The sequence below is a fragment of the Alligator mississippiensis genome, chromosome 16 (genome assembly GCF_030867095.1).
Source record: "Alligator mississippiensis isolate rAllMis1 chromosome 16, rAllMis1, whole genome shotgun sequence".
NCBI lineage: Eukaryota > Metazoa > Chordata > Crocodylia > Alligatoridae > Alligator > Alligator mississippiensis.
Genome location: NC_081839.1, coordinates 33,540,238 through 33,563,105, shown reverse-complemented (window position 1 = coordinate 33,563,105; position 22,868 = coordinate 33,540,238). Strand labels below are relative to the sequence as shown.

Sequence of the window (22,868 nt, the reverse complement as noted above, 5' to 3'; positions counted from 1 at the left end):
GAGCGATGAATGGAATTTCAGTGTTCAAGCTGGATTATCTGCGTTTCTCGTCTCGCTTACATTACTTCCTTGTGATTTTGATATTTTCCTTACTTTGTTTCTAATAACAAATGCCCCACGAGAATGAGACAGTTGACCTTAATTGTTGTCAAGGAGATATTATTATGATCTATATGAAAATGTGCAGTTCGCTGATAAAATTCAAAGTAACCGGTTGTTATAGGCTGCTATCTGAATGCATACTTAAACTATTGTGAAACTGCATCGTATTTACCGTATAGAACCTAATGACTCCAAAGGAGCCATTACAGTCTATTATGTGGTTTACATATTTAAAATGTTCATCGTAATAAGCTTTTGGAATTTAAAACTAATCAGACGTACCCGCGTAGTGCACATCTAAGCAGGAAGAGATTTTTAACTTGGTATTAGATATCTCAACAGGAACTCATATATTATCTGATACTGAAGCTTCATGTGCATTCCATTTGTGAATAATTAAATTTAATTGAATAAAATGTATCCAACGTTAATATAAATCAGATTTTTTTGGTGGTTATTCCAAACTTGGTATGAGTGTTGTTGCTAATTATTAGACAATATCTAAAGATTTCCATTATCGAGCGCATTTTTCTTCCCCCTCTCCAACTTCCCCCTGTGATTCTGCTCAGGGAATATACCATTGATTTCTACCCTCCTTTTACCCCCTTTGTAATTTTTCTTTCTGTTGCAATACGTTGTTGGTGCTGCGAGCCCAATTAATCTATTGAAATTAAACACACTTTAAAATATTTATCTACCACCAGTAAATATTATTGCAAGTAATTTCCTGAAATGTTAGACAGGAAGCTGGAATAGGAGGCTGCTCTTTCACATAGTATGTTTTATTTTTTTTGTATCTCTAAGCTTTATAATCTGCTTGATTCACATTAATAATCTTTTTGGCCTATTATATGGGACTGAATATGCATAGAGATAACTGAAAGAGCTCACTTGTATTGTCTGGTGCTTTTAGTTTAACAAACGAGGATAGGGGTCAATGGGGTAAGAAGAGCTTTGCAAACAGCGGTCAGGCTCGGGAGGCTTTTGATTCAAAATAAACATTCAAATATTCATGAAGGTTGAGACACTAGCTGTTTCGGAAAATGAAGAGCTCGCTGGGCCCCATCATTTAACCCCAGGCCTAGAGAAGAAGAAACACCCCCTCGAGACCCATCTTCATGCCAGCTTGGACCCAGATGCTGGACTTCCAAGGAAATCAGTCGGCTGTTTTAATGGAGCGACATGCCATCATCAAAAGCTTCAGTGGCTTGAACTTCAAATAATTTATTTCTAAATTACTTTTACTGTAATTCTTATTAATTCAAATAGGTTTCTGACTCGATATAGAACTCGGCAAATGCAAGGAACAGTTTAATGAATTGAAAGATAGGATTGAGTCTTTTAAAGTAAATGTAAAAAAAATATGCTGACAATAATTACTTAGATGGAAATCAAATCTTAATAGCTTTGTTAATGATTTGTAGTGAACGTTGTGTTTATGAAGAAATATGGAGAACGTATCCCACTGAATTTTCTGCTGGACTCTTATTTAAATAGGTTTGATAGAAATTTTGATAACATTTTGTTTTCTGGCTGCTAGTCCCCCACGGTACCTCTTGCTGCTGCTGTATTGGCAGCAACCTGTGGTTGGGGGAACTTGAGGTATTATCGAATTCCTCGTTTTTTTAATATGACGTGTCTAGTTGAATACATCCATAAAACACTTTTTTTTTGGATTCACACAGAAAAACCTGTCAGAATATGGCTGTTATGCCAGCATGGAGTTGATCTTTAAGATGCCTGGCCTCTTGTGAAACCAGAGTGAGCGCATTCATATATTTTAGGGGTTGAAAGGGGACTTACAAGATCATCGAGACCAGCCCCCTGCACTGGGGCAGGAAAGAGCTTTGTTAGAAGTTGGGATTTATTATTCAGTAGTTGTGATTTATTAGTATTATAATGATCACGATCATCATTATTATTTATGTCGGAGTCATTATTTACAATACAGAGTGCACCAACAGACTGCATTTGCACAACCTTGGTCCCTCATCTATTGCTACGAAGGAAAGGGGATGTTTGCCCGACGTCCTGTTGCAGTAAGAGAAGTTGAGAGAGATGTGATTCCCTGAAGGCTGAGCACCAGGACATGCAGAGAGCTGTATTGTTAGTATTTTCACAGAGTCTCTTGCCACGATTTCCCCTGTAGCCAGTGTTTTCATAGATGCTCGGGTCGGACAGGACCTCAACAGATCATCGAGTCCGACCCCTGCCTAGGCAGGAAAGAGTGCTAGGATCGGATGTTAAGCCCCCTTCCCTGGGGTTTTTGGGTGCTCAAAGGGTATCAGTTGTGGCCAGTGTCATAAATGCATCTGTCTTTTCCAAGGAAAAGAAAAGTGGTTGAATTCGTGGGGAACTAGTTGGAGGACCCTTGAGGACAATGTTGGCACAGACCAGTCTTCTGCTTGCAGTCGGGGAGAGGGACAGGTGTGGTCTCCTTGTTCAGGCTCCTACCATCTGGAGGGAAAAACCGAAATGCCTCTTGCTTGCTCTTCACAACTCTCATCATCAGCCTTGGGGGGACACCTCCGTCATGGGGATTTTCTTTACATTGGTTGATGATTATAATTTTATCGGTGAGTTTGAGCAACATGCCCGTAGGGATCAGCCTGTTAAAATGTGCGTTTTCCTTGGGGGAGGTAGCACTAAATTGCAGTGAGCAAAATATATGACTTTATTTTGAAATAAATAAAGAAATGGTATCCCTGCATTGTTGTTAGCTCCCGTTAAATGTTGGCGCTCAAAAATACCGACTGTTGCAAGGTTTCATCAAAGCTTGTGTATCGCCATCATGACTAATGTTCGGCTTGGACTCTGTAGGCCTCGCTCCGTCTTTATGTATGTGCAGTCGTTAGCTACCTCGATGCCTTCCCGATGCTGATGACTCCTCTGGCACCTCCCATGTCCACCTCCGGTTCAGTTCTGTTCATTTTATAGTCATTAACCAGATGCCCACATGCCTTGCCTTTTTCCCATCATTAAATTTAATTCAACACAGCTCACCAATCAAAGGTGCAGAATTTCTCCCAGTCTGTGTGTTTGCTTTTATCAACAAGTGAAAACCATTTCCAGTTGGGCCTTTTGTCCATAATGGTTTTATAGTTTGAAAGCAGACAGGATCGAAGTAGTGACCCAAAGGGGCTTCAATTAGTATTTCTCTTTTGGGTGCTAATCCTCTCAAGTTCTGTTTTGTGTGGTTTTTTTATTATTATTTTACCTGTTAGCTGCTGCTCTCACTTCATTCAGGATTCCTTCATCTTATTTTGTGACCTGGCAGAATCCACATCAATTATGAGGCAAATCAGAATTAGGATGCAAGGCTTAGGTTTTTTGTTTTTTGTGTGTGTTTTTTTTCCTCCCAATTATGTTTCCCTGTGTTCTTTAAAACCTGAACCCAGATATCATGGCATGAGTCTCTCACATTGCCTTCAGTTCATTAAAGAGAGAGGTTTTGTGCAGCTGACTTGTAAATGATTGCCAGACTCACAGAGAGTAATTGCATAGAATATTTTTCTTCCATCTCTGGACTTCCACAGCATCACCTACTGATTAAACGTAGTAAGTAAAAGCATCTCACAAAAATAAGTGCATCTCTGATAATCAGAGGACAGATTGCTCAATCTATTTATTTATTTATTTTTAAGCAAATTGCTTTGGTTGAAAAAATGTACCAAGTCAGAATTTTGCAGCATTTTGTCGTGGTCCCTGATGCTAATAGGTTAAACACTAATTTCACTTCCTCTGATCTGAGCATTTGCCTGCCTCTTTTAATGCAAGGGGGGTAGCCTTTTGCTTATTCACAAAACACGTTTTTTGTTTAAACTTCATTAAGCCACTCTGGTATCCTAGGTCTGTCGCAGCATAATCTGGATTCTGCTTTGCCCTTTTAGTGCGTGCTTTAACTCTGGTTTCTTCAGACCAGATGGAGAGCTTTGTTTATTAACAGGCTAATGGGGGGTGCGAGTTCAGCGACTTGGTAAATGTCCACCATGGAAATAAAGCTGTTCTCCTGAGGCTAAGTGTGCTGAGTATTACAGAAAGAGCAGAGTAGTAAACAAGGTGTTTGATATTCAGTACAGTTTCTCCCTAGTCTTGATGTGCGTAATTGGGTCCTGGGTAAATTGCAGGGGAAAAAAAAATGTACCCAATGTACAAGAGCTCATTTGGATAAAAGTCTACTCCAGAACAAAGCGGTGGATGCTCAGGCAGTGATGGCTGTTGCCTACCAGCAAAATGAGACCCTCACCCAACACTGATGAAGTTTAAAATAAGTACCCCGATGTCAAGCAGCTTGTTGCTGTGCCTGGCTGGGTTTTTGGTAAGCCTGCTTGCAGGAGAGAAGCCCGTCCCCGGCACAGAGGTACATCCAGAAGGGCTACAGGCAATTCCTCATGCACTAAGACACTGGCATCCCAATGAAACCACGGCCTGTTGAGGGGTAAATCATTTTGCACCTAAAACCCCCACGCTGCACGGGAAGGAAATGGGATTTATTTCCGGTGGGTGGGATTTCATGGAGGGAAGGGTCGCTTTGGGGGTCTGTGATGTTTGCTGCAGTCATACATCTGCATTGGTCCAGTGTTTCCACGGCACAAGAAATCTGGTGGCATCGGTGGCGTGCATTGCATTCACTGGGGCTTGGGAGTAACCGGTCCGTCTCGGAGTCCGGCACTGAGAGCAGTGCAGGAGTCCTCCTCGCTGGATGAAGACTTGGGGCTGGAGAGCCTCCACTCCTAGACCTTCATAGGTGTCGTCGACGTTAGGGCTGGAAGGGACCTCGAAGATCATCGAGTCCAGCCCCCTGTCCACGGGGCAGGAAGTCAGCTGGGGTCACAGGACCCCAGCAAGATAAGCATCCAAGCGTTTCTTGAATGAATCCAGAGTAGAAAGGGTGAAGGATGAAAGGGAGAGAGGAGCAGTGGGGAATAAACCCCGGTCAGACCCCGTTCACTCTCCCTTTCAGCTCCTATGTGACACACGATGGTGGGCAAGCTGGACATATGATCTGATCCAGGAAATGGTCATTCTTACGTTCAAACCACAACTTGCACCTCGTTGAAAGGGATTTCTTCTTTCCAAGAGGTCCAGCTCCTTAGGGCATCCTGTAGCCAGCGCCCCTCCTTCAGCTAAGGGCGATTTCCCTGAGACCCGAGCAGGAGACTCTTTTCTCGTCCCATGAATATTTCTGAGACTTCAAACAGCTTTCCCATTCTTCATCACCTTCTTCAGCATGGGGCCTTTCAAATGTTTTAATGAAAAATTAAAACCAGACTCTCTCCACCCTGCAATTTGCTACAGATTCTGGCTGAGGGCATTGGCAGACGTGACAATTGAATTGATATCAAAGGATACTGATAGAAGCCGTTAAGTTATAGCCGTAGCAAGACAGGTGCAGCAGAACCACTGCAACTTTAACCCTTCTTTATTCGGCATCAAAGGCAGGATGATTCAGCTAAGCTGTATCAGCACAGGGTCCTGTGGATATAACAGCTGGATCATAACAGCTGGTGCAGGCTCCCTCCAAGTCAGTGCCCTAATTACCAAGCTGTTCTGGAGGTGTGAGGTGGGTTGCTAATTTTGACCACGAATTCTGCCCTGTCCCTAGCAAATCTTTCTCCATAAATTTTATCGAAACTGCTGTTCCCACGATGAACTTTGGCCGTAGCAAATTGACAGGTTCAAATGAGAAAATGTTTTATTGACAACTTCCTGACTAGTTCTACTGACTAATTGTTTGTTGCTGGGAAAATAGCAAGCATGCCAATGACTTCCCCTCTGTTTTTAAGGTGCTGTAACCATACGATGGCTAGCGATGGGCAGCTCTTCGACTCGTGAATACGAGTGTTTCGGTTGCCGGGGGGAATTTTTAGCTTTGCATCTAGAACTGGACGTACCGCCATCGCTCTACTAGTCTCTTGCTTACCAACAGCGAGGCGAGCGTAAGCATCTGCTTCCACATGAATATAGAGATCTTTTGTGAGGCTCACAAACGATGGGATAAGTATAGTTTGGGCATAAATGGAGTTGCCTAAAGGGATTAATTTCATAGTAATTAGATTACAATTTAGAATATATGTAGAACACCACCCATGCAGATTGGAACAATAGAAGTTGTGTTGCAGAGATTGATTGGGCTTTAAAATGAATTAACTTGTTAACAGATTGTAGTTATTTAACATTTATACATATAAGCTGGGTTTTGTTTAGAAGATCCTGAATGTCCTGCAGTTCCCTTTGCATTTACTTCTTTAGTTATTCATAGGTTTAGAAGACAAAAGTTTGGCAAGGGTTTTGTTTTTTTCCAGCGAAGATTTCTGAATACACGTTTCTGCCCCATATCCGAGCATGCTTAGGCTATGATTTTAGTAGGTGCCTTAGTTGCCCGTGCGCTTCTCCAGTTTGGAAATGATCCGGTCTCCACTGTGCACAGAACTGGGGCACGAACTATATTTCTAATAATATACACCTCTGCCCACCATCGTCCCTCCCCGCCAGCCCCAAGACGCATCTTGTTGTATGTACGTAACCTCTTGCTGGGTAGATGCTTCAGGAAACCTGTTTGTCTGGCTGCTTTTGCTCTTTTTCTGGGGAGGAAAGAAAGGGATGTATGAGAGATGAGAGCCTTTCCAATGAAATGCTTCTTGGTCCTTATCGTCATGAATTTTTGTTGACTATAGTAAAAAGGGTCCCTTCATTTGTCTCCTTAAGCTCATCTTTAACATCCTGTAATATACAGTACTCAGTTCTCTTTATCAAGCACGCCCAACCTTGAATGAGCTGAAGGCTGGGCTCCAGGTTTCCACACCGCTTGGTGGGGAAACCCCAGGTTTCCTGCATATTTGGAGGCTATTTACAGGGCCAGCTCTTTGCCTCGTTATGCTAACATCAAGATCTTTAGATCTGTACCTATACTTAGTTTAAGGCCCTTAGGTTTGGTATCAAACTCCTCCAGTCATCCCACCGGATGACCATTTCCTGGATGAGGGTCGCTGGACTAGTCTGGAGCATCGATGCTTTGCTGCACTCTCCTTGGGGTTGCAATTCAGTTGCATGACGACATGCTTTGGTCGCATGCATAGCAGCCGTGCCTACTTGTGGGAGGGATCTGGCCCCTTTTTGAGCCAAGCAATTGCTGCGTTTCCATTTTGCGCAGTGCCAACCACTCCCAGGTACTCCAGGTTGATGTAGCGGTGTTCAGGCCAGTCAAAAGGAGCATCCTCATTTTTTTTTGTCCCTAGGGTATCCATCCCCATTTCCAATGTTGCATATATGGAGAGTGACTGAACCATGTATTGGCTTAGTAAGTCTCATTGCATGCGCCGTGGACCATGTCTGCCTTGCGTTGTTAACCGAAACTCCTAACAGGCTTTCAGACTTCACCCATCTTCTCCCTCCACACCCCGCTGTCCCTGTGGGATGAAGCTTATGCCTGCGGAAGGCAAGTGCAGCAGCCGTGATACACGGGGTTGGGGAAGGCATAGTCATGGATGTGCTGCTGCAGGCTGGCTGTGGCCATGGATGCTAAGCCAGCAGCCTCGTGCAGTCACCACGAGATGGGGGACGACGTGCATCGGTACGGCAGCCCCCTGGCATTCGTTCCTCTGTTCCTGCTCCGTTGGAAGGACTCCAGCAAAAGCTGCTGACACGACTTCGAACCTCAGCGCTAGTTAGCATTTGCTTTCTTTTTTCAGGTGGCGGACAGAACCTGGTTACAGAGGATGTGACGGTAGTGGAGGGAGACGTGGCCACCATCAGCTGTCGAGTCAAAAACAGCGATGACTCAGTGATTCAGCTGCTGAATCCCAACAGACAGACCATTTACTTCCGAGACTTCAGGCGTAAGTCCCATCCCCGTGCTATTCAGTAACAACTTTCCCCCAGTTTCCTTGCACTCTGTATAAAGAGATGGCTAAGGGGTTTTTTTTTTCCCCCTCTAAATTTAATGTTAGACGCTTAAAGTTTAGTCGATTCTGTAGAGGGTAGATGAAACAGGCAATCATAATCTTTCTCCTTAATGGAAACCTTGATGGTCCCTTTTAAAAGTCAGACTGTCTTACTTTGCAATAGGAATTGATTGTAGTAATTCAGGGTGAATTGCAATTGAACACCAAATATTTAGCTGACACAAACCAATTGAATAGGGTAAAGCAGGGAGAGTGCAATGTTCTCAGAAGTAATATGTTTGGTTTGAAGGCTAGAATTTTCAAGACAATAAGTTTCTTTAAAGCCAAAACAAAAACCCTTGTCTTTGTGGTCCCTGGTGAATGATGCTGTCTGTTTTCTGCTGCGACAAAACTCCAGCGAAGGCTAATCGTTGGAAAGAAAGCATTTAAATTGCCCGAACCTAATGGGTGTTGTTGGGCCTGGATGGGATGGGCAAGCACCCAGCTGCATTAAATAAGCACAACCCAAAGAAAGGGCCATTCCTCAAATACCATAGATTGATTCCCACCCCCCACACCCCCAAATTGTAGTAACATGTATTGGACCCTCATCAGGACCCAGTGGTGCTATATATTTCACAAGGACTTACTATAAGAGGATACTTCTCTCCAAAGCACTAGCAGAGCTTTTGGTTTGTAGTGGCTGCAGTATTTGCTATCATAAGAATTTGGGCAGTTAGTACGTGCACAAGGAAACCCAAATCTTGCATTGGCCTTTTCCTCCTTGTTTTCTCTTTCAATTCCTGGTCCAGCCTCCAAGCTTGCAGTCTGCTTACAGTCATGAAATGGCTCCCTGAATTTTTATGACAGCCCATTTGCCAGAACACCCCTAATTTTTCCAACAAATGAATGATGTCCTAATTGCTGGTGTTTTGCAAGGTGCATTAGTCTGTATTGATTATTTATATTGATCTGCGAACACGAATAATGTTTAAACCCAGATTGAAATGCAAAAGGCAGCAGGAAAGCTGCGGTCAGAGCGCTTGGGAAATTTTGCTTAGATTCCTTTACACGTTTTTTGGGCTTCCGGCTCGGCCGTGTTTCTGTGGGTGGGGGGTGTACTATCTTACGGATTCATCACCAGCGCTAACGATCTGTTTGCTCCACAGCGTTGAAGGACAGCAGGTTTCAGTTAGTGAATTTCTCCAACAGTGAACTCCGAGTGTCATTGACAAATGTCTCCGTTTCTGATGAAGGAAGATACTTCTGCCAGCTCTACACTGATCCTCCCCAGGAAATTTATACTACTATTACAGTGCTTGGTAAGAAATTAAGAGATGCTCGCTACTAAATTCTGTCTTTATTTAATGGGGAGTGTCTCCAGGTGGAGGGGAGGGGGAAAGGGACTGTATATGCACTTCCGCAAACTATTTGGTAGCTGCTCTAGCCAGCAAAAGTTGCTGAAACTACATCAGGTGGGTAAGGCTTTGCTGAAAGTCTGTAACCGTGCCGTGGTTTTGGTAAGAAAATGATTTTTTTTCTCTCATGTGCTCTTTCGCTAACGATGATTGGATCTGCTTGGTCCTGGACAAGGTATGGAAAGTGGCAAGCAAAGATCAAAAAGCCTTCTCACAAGCCGTTCACCACCTGGGATATCATAGCCTTTAATTGCTACTTAGGAATGCCTCCGTTCATCTCCAGCATTTATCTGGTGATTATGTTCTGCGCGATTCTCTCTGAGCAGTATCCGGTGTGTAGAGGACCGGCGGGGTTTCGCTGCATTTTGTTCCGGGCACGTTTTTGCTTAATAGAGTGAGTCCTGCTGTTGTCTGTCACAGTCACTTAAACGCTGTCAGCTCCTCCGTTTGTGCAATGCGGGATAATCCTCACCCTGCCTTACCGGGGCTCTGCAAGGATGAACCACATCCCCCAGCCGGCTCTCTTGTAGGAACTTCTGAGTTCACAACTGGTCTTTTGGAGCAAGTGTGAGTGCGGAGACCAGCCAGCAGCTTTGGGGAATGGCATGCGCTGGAAGAGGAGACAGCCGTGCCTGCTAGTAATCCTACACGCTGGCCTCCCGGCACCTTCCCCAGCCCGTGTCTTTCCTCCTTAGGGCTGTAGAGCGTGTGCACGCTGTCCGATTGCAGCAATAGCAGCGGAGGGTTGCAATGATGGTCCTGGGTGGGTCCCATTTGGTGAAGATGGAAAGGGAAGAAGTATATTTGTGTAAAATTAGGGAATATATAAAATGTAAGGCCCCATAAAGTTGGATTCTTTTTTACTTACTTAAAGTTCTAGTAAAATCCAGCAAGATGATGATTGTTTATTCCTCAGTTTGAAAGCTCATAGCTCAGCTTCCCTGCATGCAGGCATGCTGTGGTTTGAGGGCCTGCCTGGGACACCATCACCACCATCAATCCCAGTATCTCCATCTCCTTTGGCACCATGCAGTCGACTCCCTCCCCTTGTATGTACTTCTGCCAGTCTGCTCCTTCTGTGAGTGAGTGCCGGTGGTTATTCTCCCTGGGATGAACCAAAATGGGGTTTTTAAATTCTTTTTTTGCCAGTTAACATCCAGGGCACCAGTAGGGTACACATGAGAGCTTTGATTCTCAAAAAAGTTGGTGCTCTAGTTTCATAGCAGCCTGCAGCAATAGTGAAACCTGTGGATTTTTTTTTCTGTAGATATTTAACATGTTAATTTAAATTTCTTACATTCGGAGTTACTTCAGAATTCCTCATAGTAAGATCCAGCAGCCTATGCATCCCTGTACCCAGAAATCAAGCTATCTCCACTGATCATATGCTCAACTTTTTTTTCTAAGATTAAAATATAATGAAGAATAATAACATCTTTGTTGCTGTCTATGATGTTCTTTAAGAAAAGTGTTGTGTATATCCACAGCTGTTAAACCTCTTGATATGTTGAAGATGTTCCTGCCTTTGCATGTTTATTAGTTGCTAAATGTATTCTGCACAATCTTAACCATAACTACGAGGTGAAGTGGTGGCTTTTGGTTAATTTTACCTACTCTGATCTTATAGCCACCATTTTATCTTTTTTTCTTACATGTATACAAATTTAGCACAGTCCATCTGACACCTTCCGTGTATTTTTGTGTTGGCATCGCCATTTCCAGTGTTGAATGTTACTGTTTTCTATTGAGAAGTAACATTTTCACCAAGGCAATCATACTGAGTTCTCTCTTTTCAGTCTATTTTTCATGGTTTCTGAGATTGCGGTACATATGCAGGTACAGGATTTATATAGCTACTGCCCAAAATAGCTAATACTGTTACAGCCATGCCTAAAGATTAGTGTTGGCTTTTAAGATCCTTTTAATAAGGGAACCTGAATCGTAGTGGAAGATCTTAAACTCAGATCTCACTCACTGATTAGTTGTAAGACTTTTTTTCCTTGTGTTTTAATGAGATTCACTTCTTCCTTAGTGGTTTTATGCTGTGGAAACAATGTTTATAATTAGCCCTAATATGGGTCTCAAATTTATCAACAGCTTTCAGGTTTTAGTTCAGTTTTCTGGTATTCAGCTGAGAATGTAACTTCCTCTCGTATTTATGTGCGTTCAGATGTATATAATTATTTAGCTTTAATTTAATTTCATTCATTGCTAGAGATTTATTTGAAATAATACCTGTTTAATTGCCCCCTGTGTAAATACTGTTTGTGTTCAATAATACATTAGAGTGCTAGGGTAGTGATTCCCCTTATAAATAAGATGCATTTCAAGGTTCAAGGCAAACCATGTTTTTCTGTCTCTTATTCCAGAGCCCCATTTAAAAAAATAAAAATCATAGCGCTGTGTGTTTACCTTGGTGTGCAAGTTTGCGGCAGATTGGTGCGAATCCTTATTTTACCAGGCGAGACAAAGGCAGAAGTGTATGTATTTGCTGAAGTGAGGGAGATGAGATGACTGCCGCATGGAGGAATGGGGATGAGTCACAGATCTCTTTTTCTCATCATTAATAAACTTCCCCAAAGAAGGTAGTTGGTGTCAATATATCCTTGGTTCTTCTTTCTAGGACCTCAGTTCCCATTACCGCTGCCACTGTTGGAGACAGGGTCCCGGGCCAGCTGGTCTGACTCGGTGTGACACTTAGGTTCACCAAGGAGATCCCATTTGGTACCTTAGGAGAGGCTTTAATGCTGTGCTCTCCTTATGTGCTTTGGCTGGCAGTCACCTTGGAGCGCAGACCACCTTTCTCCCACGGCTGCAATCAGGGAGCAATAGGGTGCTGCCTCTTGCTTTCCCTCCGTAGTTGTTTTTCTCTTCTTGGGTACTTTCATATCTTCAGTGCTACTATATGTAAATTTATTCACGCTTCATTGGAACACGTACAGATTTCAAATCTATAGTCTGTTCTTAGAGGAAAGCCACGAATGACTAATTAGTCTGCTTGATCATCTGGATGGTATTTATACATATTTGTTTGTTCTTCATCAGCTGAGAAATGTATTAGTCATATCTGAACCATACAATTCCTTAATCATAATGATCAGAACAAAAATGTTATCTTTGGAAATCTCCTTGACTTACAACTCTGTTCCTTCTAGACTTTTGCATGTTGCCCAGTAAGGCCTGCATCTCCCTTTCTACCGACTCTTTCATGTAAAGAGATGATTGTCCCTATTTCAGCATCTTTAAGCTTGTTTCTGTCACGTCCGTTGGTTATATGCTACAGCGGTTGTTATCTCCCTTAGGTTCTAGCCAATTTCTAAATATTATTGGATTATTTCTCATTGATGATTACAGCCCTCTAGCTTTGAAGTTCATGAGAGGGTTGATCTGTAGAGCATACTTACCTGGAGAGAGAGGAAAATTACCTTCCTGCAATTATTGCAATCTCATGCAAAAAAAGTATCTGTCTCCAGATGCAAAGCTAGCTCTACTTCTTTCCTGAGAGCTGGGATTCGTTTTGCCTTGTGGTTTGTTTTGATGGGAAAGGCACTGGCAGGTAAAGGCTATGGCATCCATTCTGGCCCATACTCAGGGGGGTGGCTAAGAGCACTGAATGTACTTCTTTGCTGGCAAGCCTCAACCTCGTGAGCTTGAGGATTGAAGCTAAAGAGCACAAGGGAAGAAATTACAACCCTTCAGAGGGTTAAGACTATAGGTAAGTAATGCACTTTTAAATGTCAGCCTTCTTCTTTCTCCTCATCACAGGCTGTCAAGAACCATGTACAAATGCTTTATTCTTTTTAACTCTGCATGCTGCTTTTTTTTTATGTGATATCCAAACTGGGCAGTCTAAAAGAGCAGTCACCGTGTATGGGATGGTGCACGGTCGGGGGAGCGTGTAGAAGAAACACGAGTCAGGCGATGGTCAATGAAATGCAAAGTGAAGTTGCAACTCTGGAAATATTTATTGTCAATATTAAGAAGCCATGTTTTAAGGGAGTTGATAAATTAAGAGAACTGTTGATTTTTCACATCCAGCTTTCTCCTCCCCCCCCAAAATTCAGCTGTTTTCCATCATTGAGCAGATTTTTAATAGGCTCTCAGAAATGCATCAGTTAATGCTCCAAATGTATTGACCTTGTTGTTCTGATTTGTATGCTTTTCATTTTAGTCCCGCCACGCAATTTGATAATTGATATCCAGAAAGAAATTGCCGTCGAAGGAGAAGAGATTGAATTGAACTGCACTGCCATGGCCAGCAGACCAGCCACCACGATCAGATGGTTCAAAGGGAACAAGGAGCTAAGGGGTAGATTTTTCCTCTAAATCAGCTCAGTTTTACCGATAACACCCAGCAATTGATTCAGACCTGCTAGATGCACCATTGTGTTTCTGTTCTTTCCCACCCCTGGTTAAAAAGTAGAGCAAGCTGTTTCAAACCCCAGGTCAGGAGCAGAATATGCTGATGGATTTAAATGACAATTGCATTTTAACCAGGAAGGGTTGAATATCATTATGTCCATTACCCGCCTGCCAGAACCTGAGTTCAGTGTTCTGGATTTGCTCTTCAGCTGCTTGTGACCTTGCTGACTTCTAAAGCTGGGAAGGGAATTTGTTATGGTTGCTGCTGCTGCTAATGTAGCTTTCTGCCCTGTTTCAGGCATCACTGAGAGCATCAGCTCTCTGCCTTGTAAAGCTTTTCAGTTCACCTTTGCACAGCATTGTGTATGTGCTGAATATTCATATGAAATGAGTTTCTCCCACTCTATAAAGTCTAGTGCGTGTGGTATTTGTACAAGGAAGTCACTGACATTGATTGCACATGACATGCTGTTTGTTTAAGTCTGCATACACGTGCATGCGAGGCTGGTTGGCATCACCTCTGCCCCATGTGAGACACTCGGGGCTCCTTAACCAAAGTCAGACACGTAGCGTCAAATGTAACCCCCCTGCGAGGACAAGACAAAGTCCTCCATTCGAGGATGTACAACATCATCCTTTTCCTCCTACGGGCATCTTAGTACAATGGCCCATGCTGAACGTATGCTGATAACAGCAGAATGCAAAGCTCCCACCACTTGTAGTAGTGTCCCACAGAGCCAGCTGCTTTCCAGCACCTGTTGTCATCTAAGCGAGGCATGGATCTTCAAATGGCCTTGCTTGGCTCTTCCCTTTCTAGAGGGCACAGTACAGCGGTGATCAACCCTTTGTGCTTGACCGGTCCAGCATCTTTATCGAGCTTGCTTGCATCAGCAATTGAATTCCAGCATCCCTGTATCTTTGAAGACTGCCAAACAAGTAGTAGCCTCTTGAAATACCACATCACCCTGCTGTTCCTTTGGCCGTGTGGGTTTTTTAACAGAAATAGGGACTGCAATAGCTTTGTGTGTTTTTTATGTTGCGCAGTTTGCACCTAGCAAAAAAACGAGGAACTTTTGCAGTTAGAAACCCCTTTCTGTAGTCATAATGAGTTGCAGTTTCTGCAGCTCCCATCAGCCCTCTCCCCTGTTTAATTGCATGTTCTACGGGAGTGTTTGAAAAAGGGGGTTGTTGCTGTCTTACCATTTTATCTGCATGACCTGAATGCTAAAAATGCCGCCAGTGCCTCTTAGCCAGTGGCAGTGACGTACAGGCAGCAGATACTTGCTGAGTTTGTGTACAGCCCCTCTTGTCTCTCTGGTTCTTCCTGAGCTTCCCTCCTTCCCGCCCTGTGTTTTATGAAGGCGCCCTGCAGCGTACTGCATGCCGGCCGGCTGCCCTGGTGTTTCCTGCAGGGTCTCTCAATGCCACCACCGAAATGGTTTCATTTCCATCTTTCCTTACTTTGTTCTAGTTGGTCACTTTGTTGATGAAAAGTTGTGAAGGTTAAGAAGCTGTGTGGCCCCAGTGATTTAGGAGCTCAGGAGTTTTAGGGAATTCTTAGTCCGTGTAGCAGTGCATTGTATATCTTGGCTTTCCATGGCCTGGTGGGAGGAGGATGGTTTTCCATGTGCACTTTTCCTTCTTGGGACTGTTCAGATGCCATAGAAAGGAAAAATGGAAGCCAGAGGCCTGTGTGTCATGTGCTGCATGGTGATACGAATGCACAGATAATGTGAAGGTAACATGGATATGCTCTCCCATGATTATTCTGCTCTTTCTCCCTTTCTCTCTCTGGCTCTCATCCTTTGACAGGCAAGTCTGAAGTGGAGCAGTGGTCTGATATGTATACAGTGACCAGTCAACTTCTGTTGAGAGTGGGACGGGAGGATGACGGCGTCCCTGTCATCTGTCTGGTGGATCACCCTGCTGTCAAGGATTTGCAGACCCAGCGCTACCTAGAAGTCATGTGTGAGTCCCAGTGGTTTTTATTCTTCCATTGTGTAAAGATCCTCACTTAAAAAGACGTTAGAAACCATTAATTATGTAATTAGGTTTTATTACAGTGTACATAGCACTTATATCTTGTTGCCAAAATGTAGAAATCAAAGTATTGGGTATTGTTGAACGGATGAAACAATGGCTTTCCCTTGCCAGTTTGCTATAATTCCACAGACCTGGTTTTATTCTTGGAGAATAACTTGCTTTACCCAGATTTAGCAGCATGAAAGGTTGCTAGCTAGGCCTTATAATTATGTCACAGCAGATGAATTTTGAGTCTTACCTTTTTTTACCAGCGTATTTATTTCTTAAAACTTACACTGCGGTGCCGCAATTTAAGATAACCGACTGCAATTCTTCATTGGTAAACAAATCGAGAGACACCTGCTCTGATGCAAGAGAGACTGTCGCGGTGCGTACAATGTGGTTTAAAAATCCAGTGGAATGCAGAAGGTAAGTTAAGATTAGTCTGCCTTTGCCGGCTGATATTCCTGAAGTTTTAATGCTGCTGACTGCTATCAAGATAACAGCTAGGTAGAGCGTTTCGCTTGGCTCTTTATGAACTGCTCTGCCGTTCATCACAATTGATGTATACAGATAGGGAAAGGTACGCCTCTGAAAATACCTATGGGGCAACGCACGGCAGAGATAGCTGGTATTTTATTGGCGTAATGGAATACGGGCCCGTCCGCGTCGCTGCAGCGCCTCCGCCATTGGATCGGCTGCGTGAGACGGGGGCGGCGGGGCCCTGGCGCAAGAGAACGGCGAAGCGAGGAGGCTGCCGAGACGCCTCCCAAGTTTTCCTTTTGTGGTTCATCTCAAACCTGCTATTGCAGACCCGGAGTAGGGGGATTGTGTTAATTTATTTCATCTACTTCATTATGTGGCTTCATTACGAGCATTCTGCTTACAATTCTCCTATCGCCGAAACTAGCGTGAAGTAATGTCTCTATAATGGAGAAAACAGAAATGATCAGATACTACCTAAATTGGCAGATACTAGATTTCTTGTGACTGTGCTAATGTGTAATTCATTTATGCAAACTTAATGTCCATTAACATTTCTTGTAGAGCTCCATTAGCTTTAATAATACATTAGCACCTTTGTGAGGCTTGATCAAATACTTAACCAAAAAAAAAAAAATCCCATTTCTCAAATTATACAGAGAAATTGAAATCTTGCAGGGTTTTTTACTTGTTTAGAAAGGGGTCAGGTTAGTTTAAGGCTTCCCGTTGGAAATTTCACTGCAGTGCTGACCTTTTGGTATGATAGAAATGGGTCACTTTTTTTAAAAGAGCACCTGAAGTATGGGGTGCAGGCTCCTTCTCTGCTTGTCTATTGAAAGAGAAAATAAATCCTTTCTGAATCCTTTCAGTTGCAGCTTTTAAAGGTCTCCATGCACAATGGCAACAAAGCACATGTAAACTATGGTTATCTGAAGGTCTCAGGGGACATCCAAAACCTTCAGATAAAGCACTATAGGCTTTATCTGCTGCAAAGGGTATTTTTTCACTTATCGCTAATTTTAGGCCTCTCTTTGGGTATCTCCAGGGGAAGGAGAGGTGTTAGTTGGAGCTTAACACTCGATTGTTGGAATGGACTTAATGCAGAGCTTTCTGGAAGGGGAAGGGGGCTAAATGTGAAGAGGTCTCGTGCACCAGCATGTTTGACTTGACATTTTGTCCTGAACTCAACTTGGAGCTTGCGAGAGGCACCAGCCGAACAGCCCTGCAGACCCGTTCCCTGGTTTTTTTATCGGCAGAACACAAATAGCTCAAGGAGCCGCACATCACCTCGTGTGCAGCCCCTTTCTCCCCGTGCTGTACTTCTCCCCCTGGGCGGAGGAGTCGCCTGGGTCCCGTGGTGCATCCTCCCCAGCCAGGCGATTGACCATGACCCCGCTCCTGGTGGATGGAGAGGGGGCCATCGCATGGAAACCATTGCTAGTCGGTGCCAGTCTGTCGTAGCTTTGGACTGGTGTCCAAGCAGTGAGGGGTCTGCAGGCTGTTGCCTGTCCCTGGACTCGCTGTGCAATTTCTTTCTAACAACCTATTCTTGAAAACACGCAGGGCAGAGAATTGGTTGCAAGCCTAGGACCAAAGCGCTCCCCAGGAGCAGCGCTGCACCCAGACTCCTGGCCGCCCAGGGCAAACTTTTAGTATCGGGTTCCCCTTTGCCAGAGAGGATGATTTTTTTGTTGCAAAAGACTGTGGTATCGATGCTTTTAAATAATTCATCCTCAACTAATAACATTGCCAGTCCTGTATAAACTTTTTTTTGCAATTGATTTTTTCCCCCCATTTTCGGGCCCCTTTCTGTCCAGGCCCCAGGCAGCCAGCCGGTTTGCCTGTACCTGTATCTGGGTCTGCCCAGGAGAGGTTCCCCAAGGACCTCGGGGGTTTTTTAAGTGGGAATGCTGTGATATAGACCTTTGGCAGAAAATGAGGCCAACGTGAATTGGTTAGAGCAGAATCAGAACCACGAGCCACGGCTGGGGGACCCCGGCGCAGCTGCTGGTGCTGGTTTCCCTTGGTCTGGGAGTATTACTGACCACACAAAGAGTAGGTACAGGGGGCTGAGCACCAAAGGGAATCTGCTGGGCACCATGCTGCAGGCTGCTTTTCCAGCAAGGCACAGATCACACCATCACGCTGCTTGGGAGTGTTGTCTGGGTGCCATGGGGGGGACCCAGGTTCCCTCCATGTGTTTTCAAAGCATCTATGTGCACGCAGGATGCTGCTTCTTAGCAATCCTTGAAGTGTCTGTTTGCCTCCATGTATATCAGTTTCCCCATCTCAAACATGGGTGCAGTGGTGCTCCCCTTCCTTGGCAAACCCCTGTGCAGCCCTCGGATGGGGAGTCGATATAAGAGCCCATAGGCCTTATTCCGTAGGCGTCTCGTTGCTGGAACGTGAGAAGCTGTCTGGAAGAGGCTGCAGCATGCGGTGCAGTGCTCTGTCTGCCCCTTGGAGTGGGTCTGGGTAGGACGGGAGAGGAAGGCAGGCAGATGTGGCAAACAGGAACGGCAAAGGAGGCGGGGGGAATCCACTTGTCATCATTGACTGACGCCTGGATCAGAGCTTCCATTGACACAGACCTTGCCCTTTAGAGAAATTATAATCCAAAAATCAGGCCTAATTGTCACTTTCTCAATAGCTTTTTAGAGAAGGAATTTGCAATCAGCACGAAGCAGCCCTTAAAATTGCTGTTCCGTGCGCTTTAGCTGACCACTTTGTTACCTCCAGATTTACAGAGCACCGGATCTCCAAACAAGTGGCAATTAACATTCCTTGATCGCGCCGTGCCGAAGCGGTGTTCCTCGGCTTGTGTCGCTGTGGCCACAGGCAGGTGTAACTCAAGAGTGGTCCTGACAAAAAACCAGCAATGACTTCTGGGGCCATTTCCAGCCTGCAAGGTGGAGGGTACCTGCCACCCCTCGAGCATCAAGGCCTGCCAATACCTGCATGGGTCCAGGGTATCTTGGTGCACTTGGTGTGGCAGAGTCAAGTACGGATGTGTTGGGTGGTGGGATGAGGTAGGGGAAGAAGAACGGTGCTTTGTAAGGTAAGGAGCTAATTTTTGTTCGACTGGAATCCAGAATCCGTTGATACCTGGTAAGATTAGTTGGAAGAAAAATAGGAAAGCCAGGAGGAGGTTGGGGGAATTGCCATCCTCCTAAACAATGCAAAACGAGACCCACAAAAGCAAACATGTTCAGCGCAGTCTCTGTTTCTTGGAGGGAAAAAGGAAAAAAAAAATCATTTTCAGGCACTGGATATTGTCCCACACAGTTTGTAATGATTTTCCAAGTCTGATGCACTTGGGTTATTCCCTGCACAGTTCAGAGCAGCTGTGACATTGGCTTTCTGTTGTTCTCTTGGAAAGGAAACCAAACCACAGATTAACCAGCAGGCATGGTGCAAATTCCAGACATCAAAGAAAAGGCGAGTCTGGAGCAGCCATCAAAGGAAGCAGTTGCACAGAAATCAGAGTAACTTTCCCTGGTAAACAAGTTCTTCATTTTCCCCTCAGACTGTAAATTATCCCCATACGATATCCACTGGGAAATTCTGGGGTTTTTGTTTGGTTTTTTTTAATAGGTCCCTCCAGGTAGGAGATTCTCAAACTCCCAACAAATTAGGAATACAGGTATCCCTCAAATTAAAAAGCACTTGTGGTCCTAACTCACTCAGGTGCTTTCTAAAGTCCTACTTCAACTGGGTACCTAATTCCATTAGAAATGTGTTTTCAGATTTTTTTTAGACCATGTTGCATTTGAGAAACGGCATTTGGAAAATGTGCGCCCCAGATCCGAGTCTGGAAAGGGCCATCTTTCACCGAGTTTTAATTAAGATCCATTTGAGCGTTTTCTTGTGTGTTACGGTTCAAAGAAAATTACAGGCTTGAGAATCTTTTTTCCTCTCCCCGAGTGTACCAGCAACTCCAAGAACTTTTTATAAAACGGCTCTCAGCCATACCACCTCGGGCCGTGCTTGCTCCAAATCCCCTCCCCTATGGTGCCCTGGAAGGGGCTAGTCGAGATAATTTGAAGCTGGCCCTTCGCTTGCTAGAAGCACGCTTGCTTGAAACCACAGGATAGCAAAGGCATGTTCCCTTCTCCAGTGGAGACAAGGCACTGTAGTTTTTACTTTGGGGGAAACTAAATGAGGCCACCCATGGCCAGGGGTGGGGTTTTGTGCTAGCTACCTACCTCCTGGCAAAACCTGAAGGTGCTTTGTCTGGGCTTAGGCTTTCTCAGCAAGAGAAAGATCAAGCAGTCATGATTTTGCTGGTTAAAAAAAATACCTTTGTGTCAGTGGAAATGCCAAAGCTTTGAGTGCTGCAGGAAATAGTGCTGATAGATTCAGGTGGTCTGCTGCAAATCTTGCCCCAGCCAGCGTGATGCTGGGAGCCTGTGCTAGTGCAGCTGCCAGCCGTGCGAGAGGGAGAAAAGATGGTGGATTTGTAGTTATGAAAAGCTCTGCGGCACTTTTTGGTAGAGTGGGCTTCCTGCTTTGGTCAGCCTTGCTTCTCTAATGAGCAGAAGAAAACTGATTTTCTCCCGGAGTGGAGCCCTTTCTACGCATTTCCCCACCTGTTGCAGAGCTGCGCGTGCATAGTTGCAGACAACAGGACTTCTGCTTTCCAGTTCCCGCGACTGCCCTGCAGAAGCTCGGAAACGTGCGTCTTGCTAAGCTGCAAGCCCCTTAGTACCTGTATATCCCCCACCCCTGCCCCACTGGCTCTTCCCCTCTTCTTAGCCAAGTGGTAATAAGACTGTTACTCATTAGTTAAGCAAGGCTTGTTCAATTGTTGGCTTGTCCCGTCTGACTCTTCACAAGCATCCTGTTACGTGCTAAGATTATCCACTCCTTAAGCAATGCGGTAGCCCGGTGCTGGGGTACCGTAAAACTAGCAATAAACCAGTAATAATAGGGCAGTTGTAATATCAGGTATAAGAGGTTCTTTCATGAATCACGGTCGATAGCCTCCCGCACTGTGAAGTATGCAAAGAAATTAGAACAGAATTGCAAGCACTTAAGTCAACGGACAGAATAGGCGGCGGTGCCTTGTTCTGGCCTCTGAAACTTGACTTGTTAACTGGCCCAACCAACAGTTCGGAAAATGAGACTTGGTCATCCCCAGAGGGCGTTGAGAACAGTTTTCCTGCCATCAGCAAAACAGAGCGGGTGTTTTTTTGCCACTCTTCCTTATGTCCTACTTGTGGAGTAAGCCACTTCATTGCGAGTAAAGAGCAGCAAGGTCTGGCCCTTTGTGAATTTTGGAGATAAATGCTGCTCTCTGAATGTGGAAAATACTATTAAAATGAAATCTCTGCAAACAAGCCTCTCATAATGTGAATTAAAACTTCTTGGCAATGCTTTTAGACGCCAAACCGAGTCTGACAAGTAGGTGCTGTGTACCCGGAGTCCAAGCAACACTTTCATGCTTGATTAATAGTCGCACCAGCACATGCACGAGTTTGTGCCATGGACGGATACGCTACCGTGCATCGTGTTGGTTCGGAAATATCCAGTGGCTCTGTCTGCGGGAGCTCTCATGTGAATTCAGATCATTCCATGAGGGTTGTTTGGGGAAGGGGTTGTTAAGTATAATTTTAGAAAGGAAATGAAGCAACAAAATACATTAAAAGGCCATTAAGGAGTTGGATGAAGCCAGATACCCCGAGAACATTTTACATTCAGCCTTTGTGACTCTTTTCTGTTTTCTTGTTGTGTAGCCTTGGGAAGGGAGGACAAAAGGAGAAGTCTTGACACCTGCCTTGTTGTAGCTTGTGGGTTTAAGTCCCAATTAATTGAACACGGGTCTTTGTCATGTCTGTAGGAGCATTTATAAAATATATATATACCCTTGGAAACCATTGTGACCTCTGTTTGTTACTATGCCAGGAGACTTCTTTGTGCCCAATTATGTTAAAAATCAGGCTTGTGCGTGTGCTGTCGTACCTTCAGTAATCCTTGTTTCTGGTGAGTGCAAATATTAATTGCACAGTATGCAGTGAAGTGATTAACATCAATGTAATTTATCATCGGGAGATTTCTAAACAAATAAATGAGTCGTTTTGTTTAGTGAGGTATTGACCCCTTCCGAATCCGTGATTTAAGGGGGTGTGTGCGCGCGCGCGCGTTTTATTGTAAATATGAAAGACATCACGATCAGCCAAGTGTTCAGTTATTTGATTTTCTGGGGCATTAGCCATTCTTGTTCGTGACATTTCCCAGTTGGGTTCTTGTTTGCAAGCTCATTAATAAGGTTTTCTCCGAGGAATGTTGTTGGGAATGAAGAACAGAAGAGTAGGGCCTGGACTTGAGGCTCAGCAAGCACACGGCGGCAGCATGTAGTTAAATGTTTAAAATGGGAAATAATTATACACAACATCTTTGAGTTCAAAGACCTCTCCTCTTTCTGAGAACCAAGTTTTATGTTTTGAAGTAAAAAATAAAATGTTTTGGTATGCGCAGCCCCCAGAAACCAAGTGACTAGCCATTTCTTTGAACATGCGTATGCTTCTGGTAGAGCTGCACTCCTGTTACGTTATGGTTGCCTGTAATAGGATGTCTAATTGATGGCAAAGGTTGTAGA

At 44.3% G+C, this 22,868-nt stretch overlaps 1 protein-coding gene across 5 annotated transcripts in view; it reads left to right on the top strand.

Moving 5' to 3' along the window:
- CADM1 (cell adhesion molecule 1) overlaps window positions 1-22,868 on the top strand; it is a 265,868-nt gene that overhangs the window by 188,562 nt on the left and 54,438 nt on the right. For all 5 annotated transcript variants that reach the window (XM_059719750.1, XM_059719748.1, XM_059719749.1 and 2 more), the window contains exons 2-5: window positions 7,794-7,940; window positions 9,155-9,307; window positions 13,575-13,712; window positions 15,578-15,733. In XM_059719750.1, the coding sequence (XP_059575733.1) occupies window positions 7,794-7,940; window positions 9,155-9,307; window positions 13,575-13,712; window positions 15,578-15,733 (594 nt within the window). The remainder of the gene's footprint in view (window positions 1-7,793; window positions 7,941-9,154; window positions 9,308-13,574; window positions 13,713-15,577; window positions 15,734-22,868) is intronic.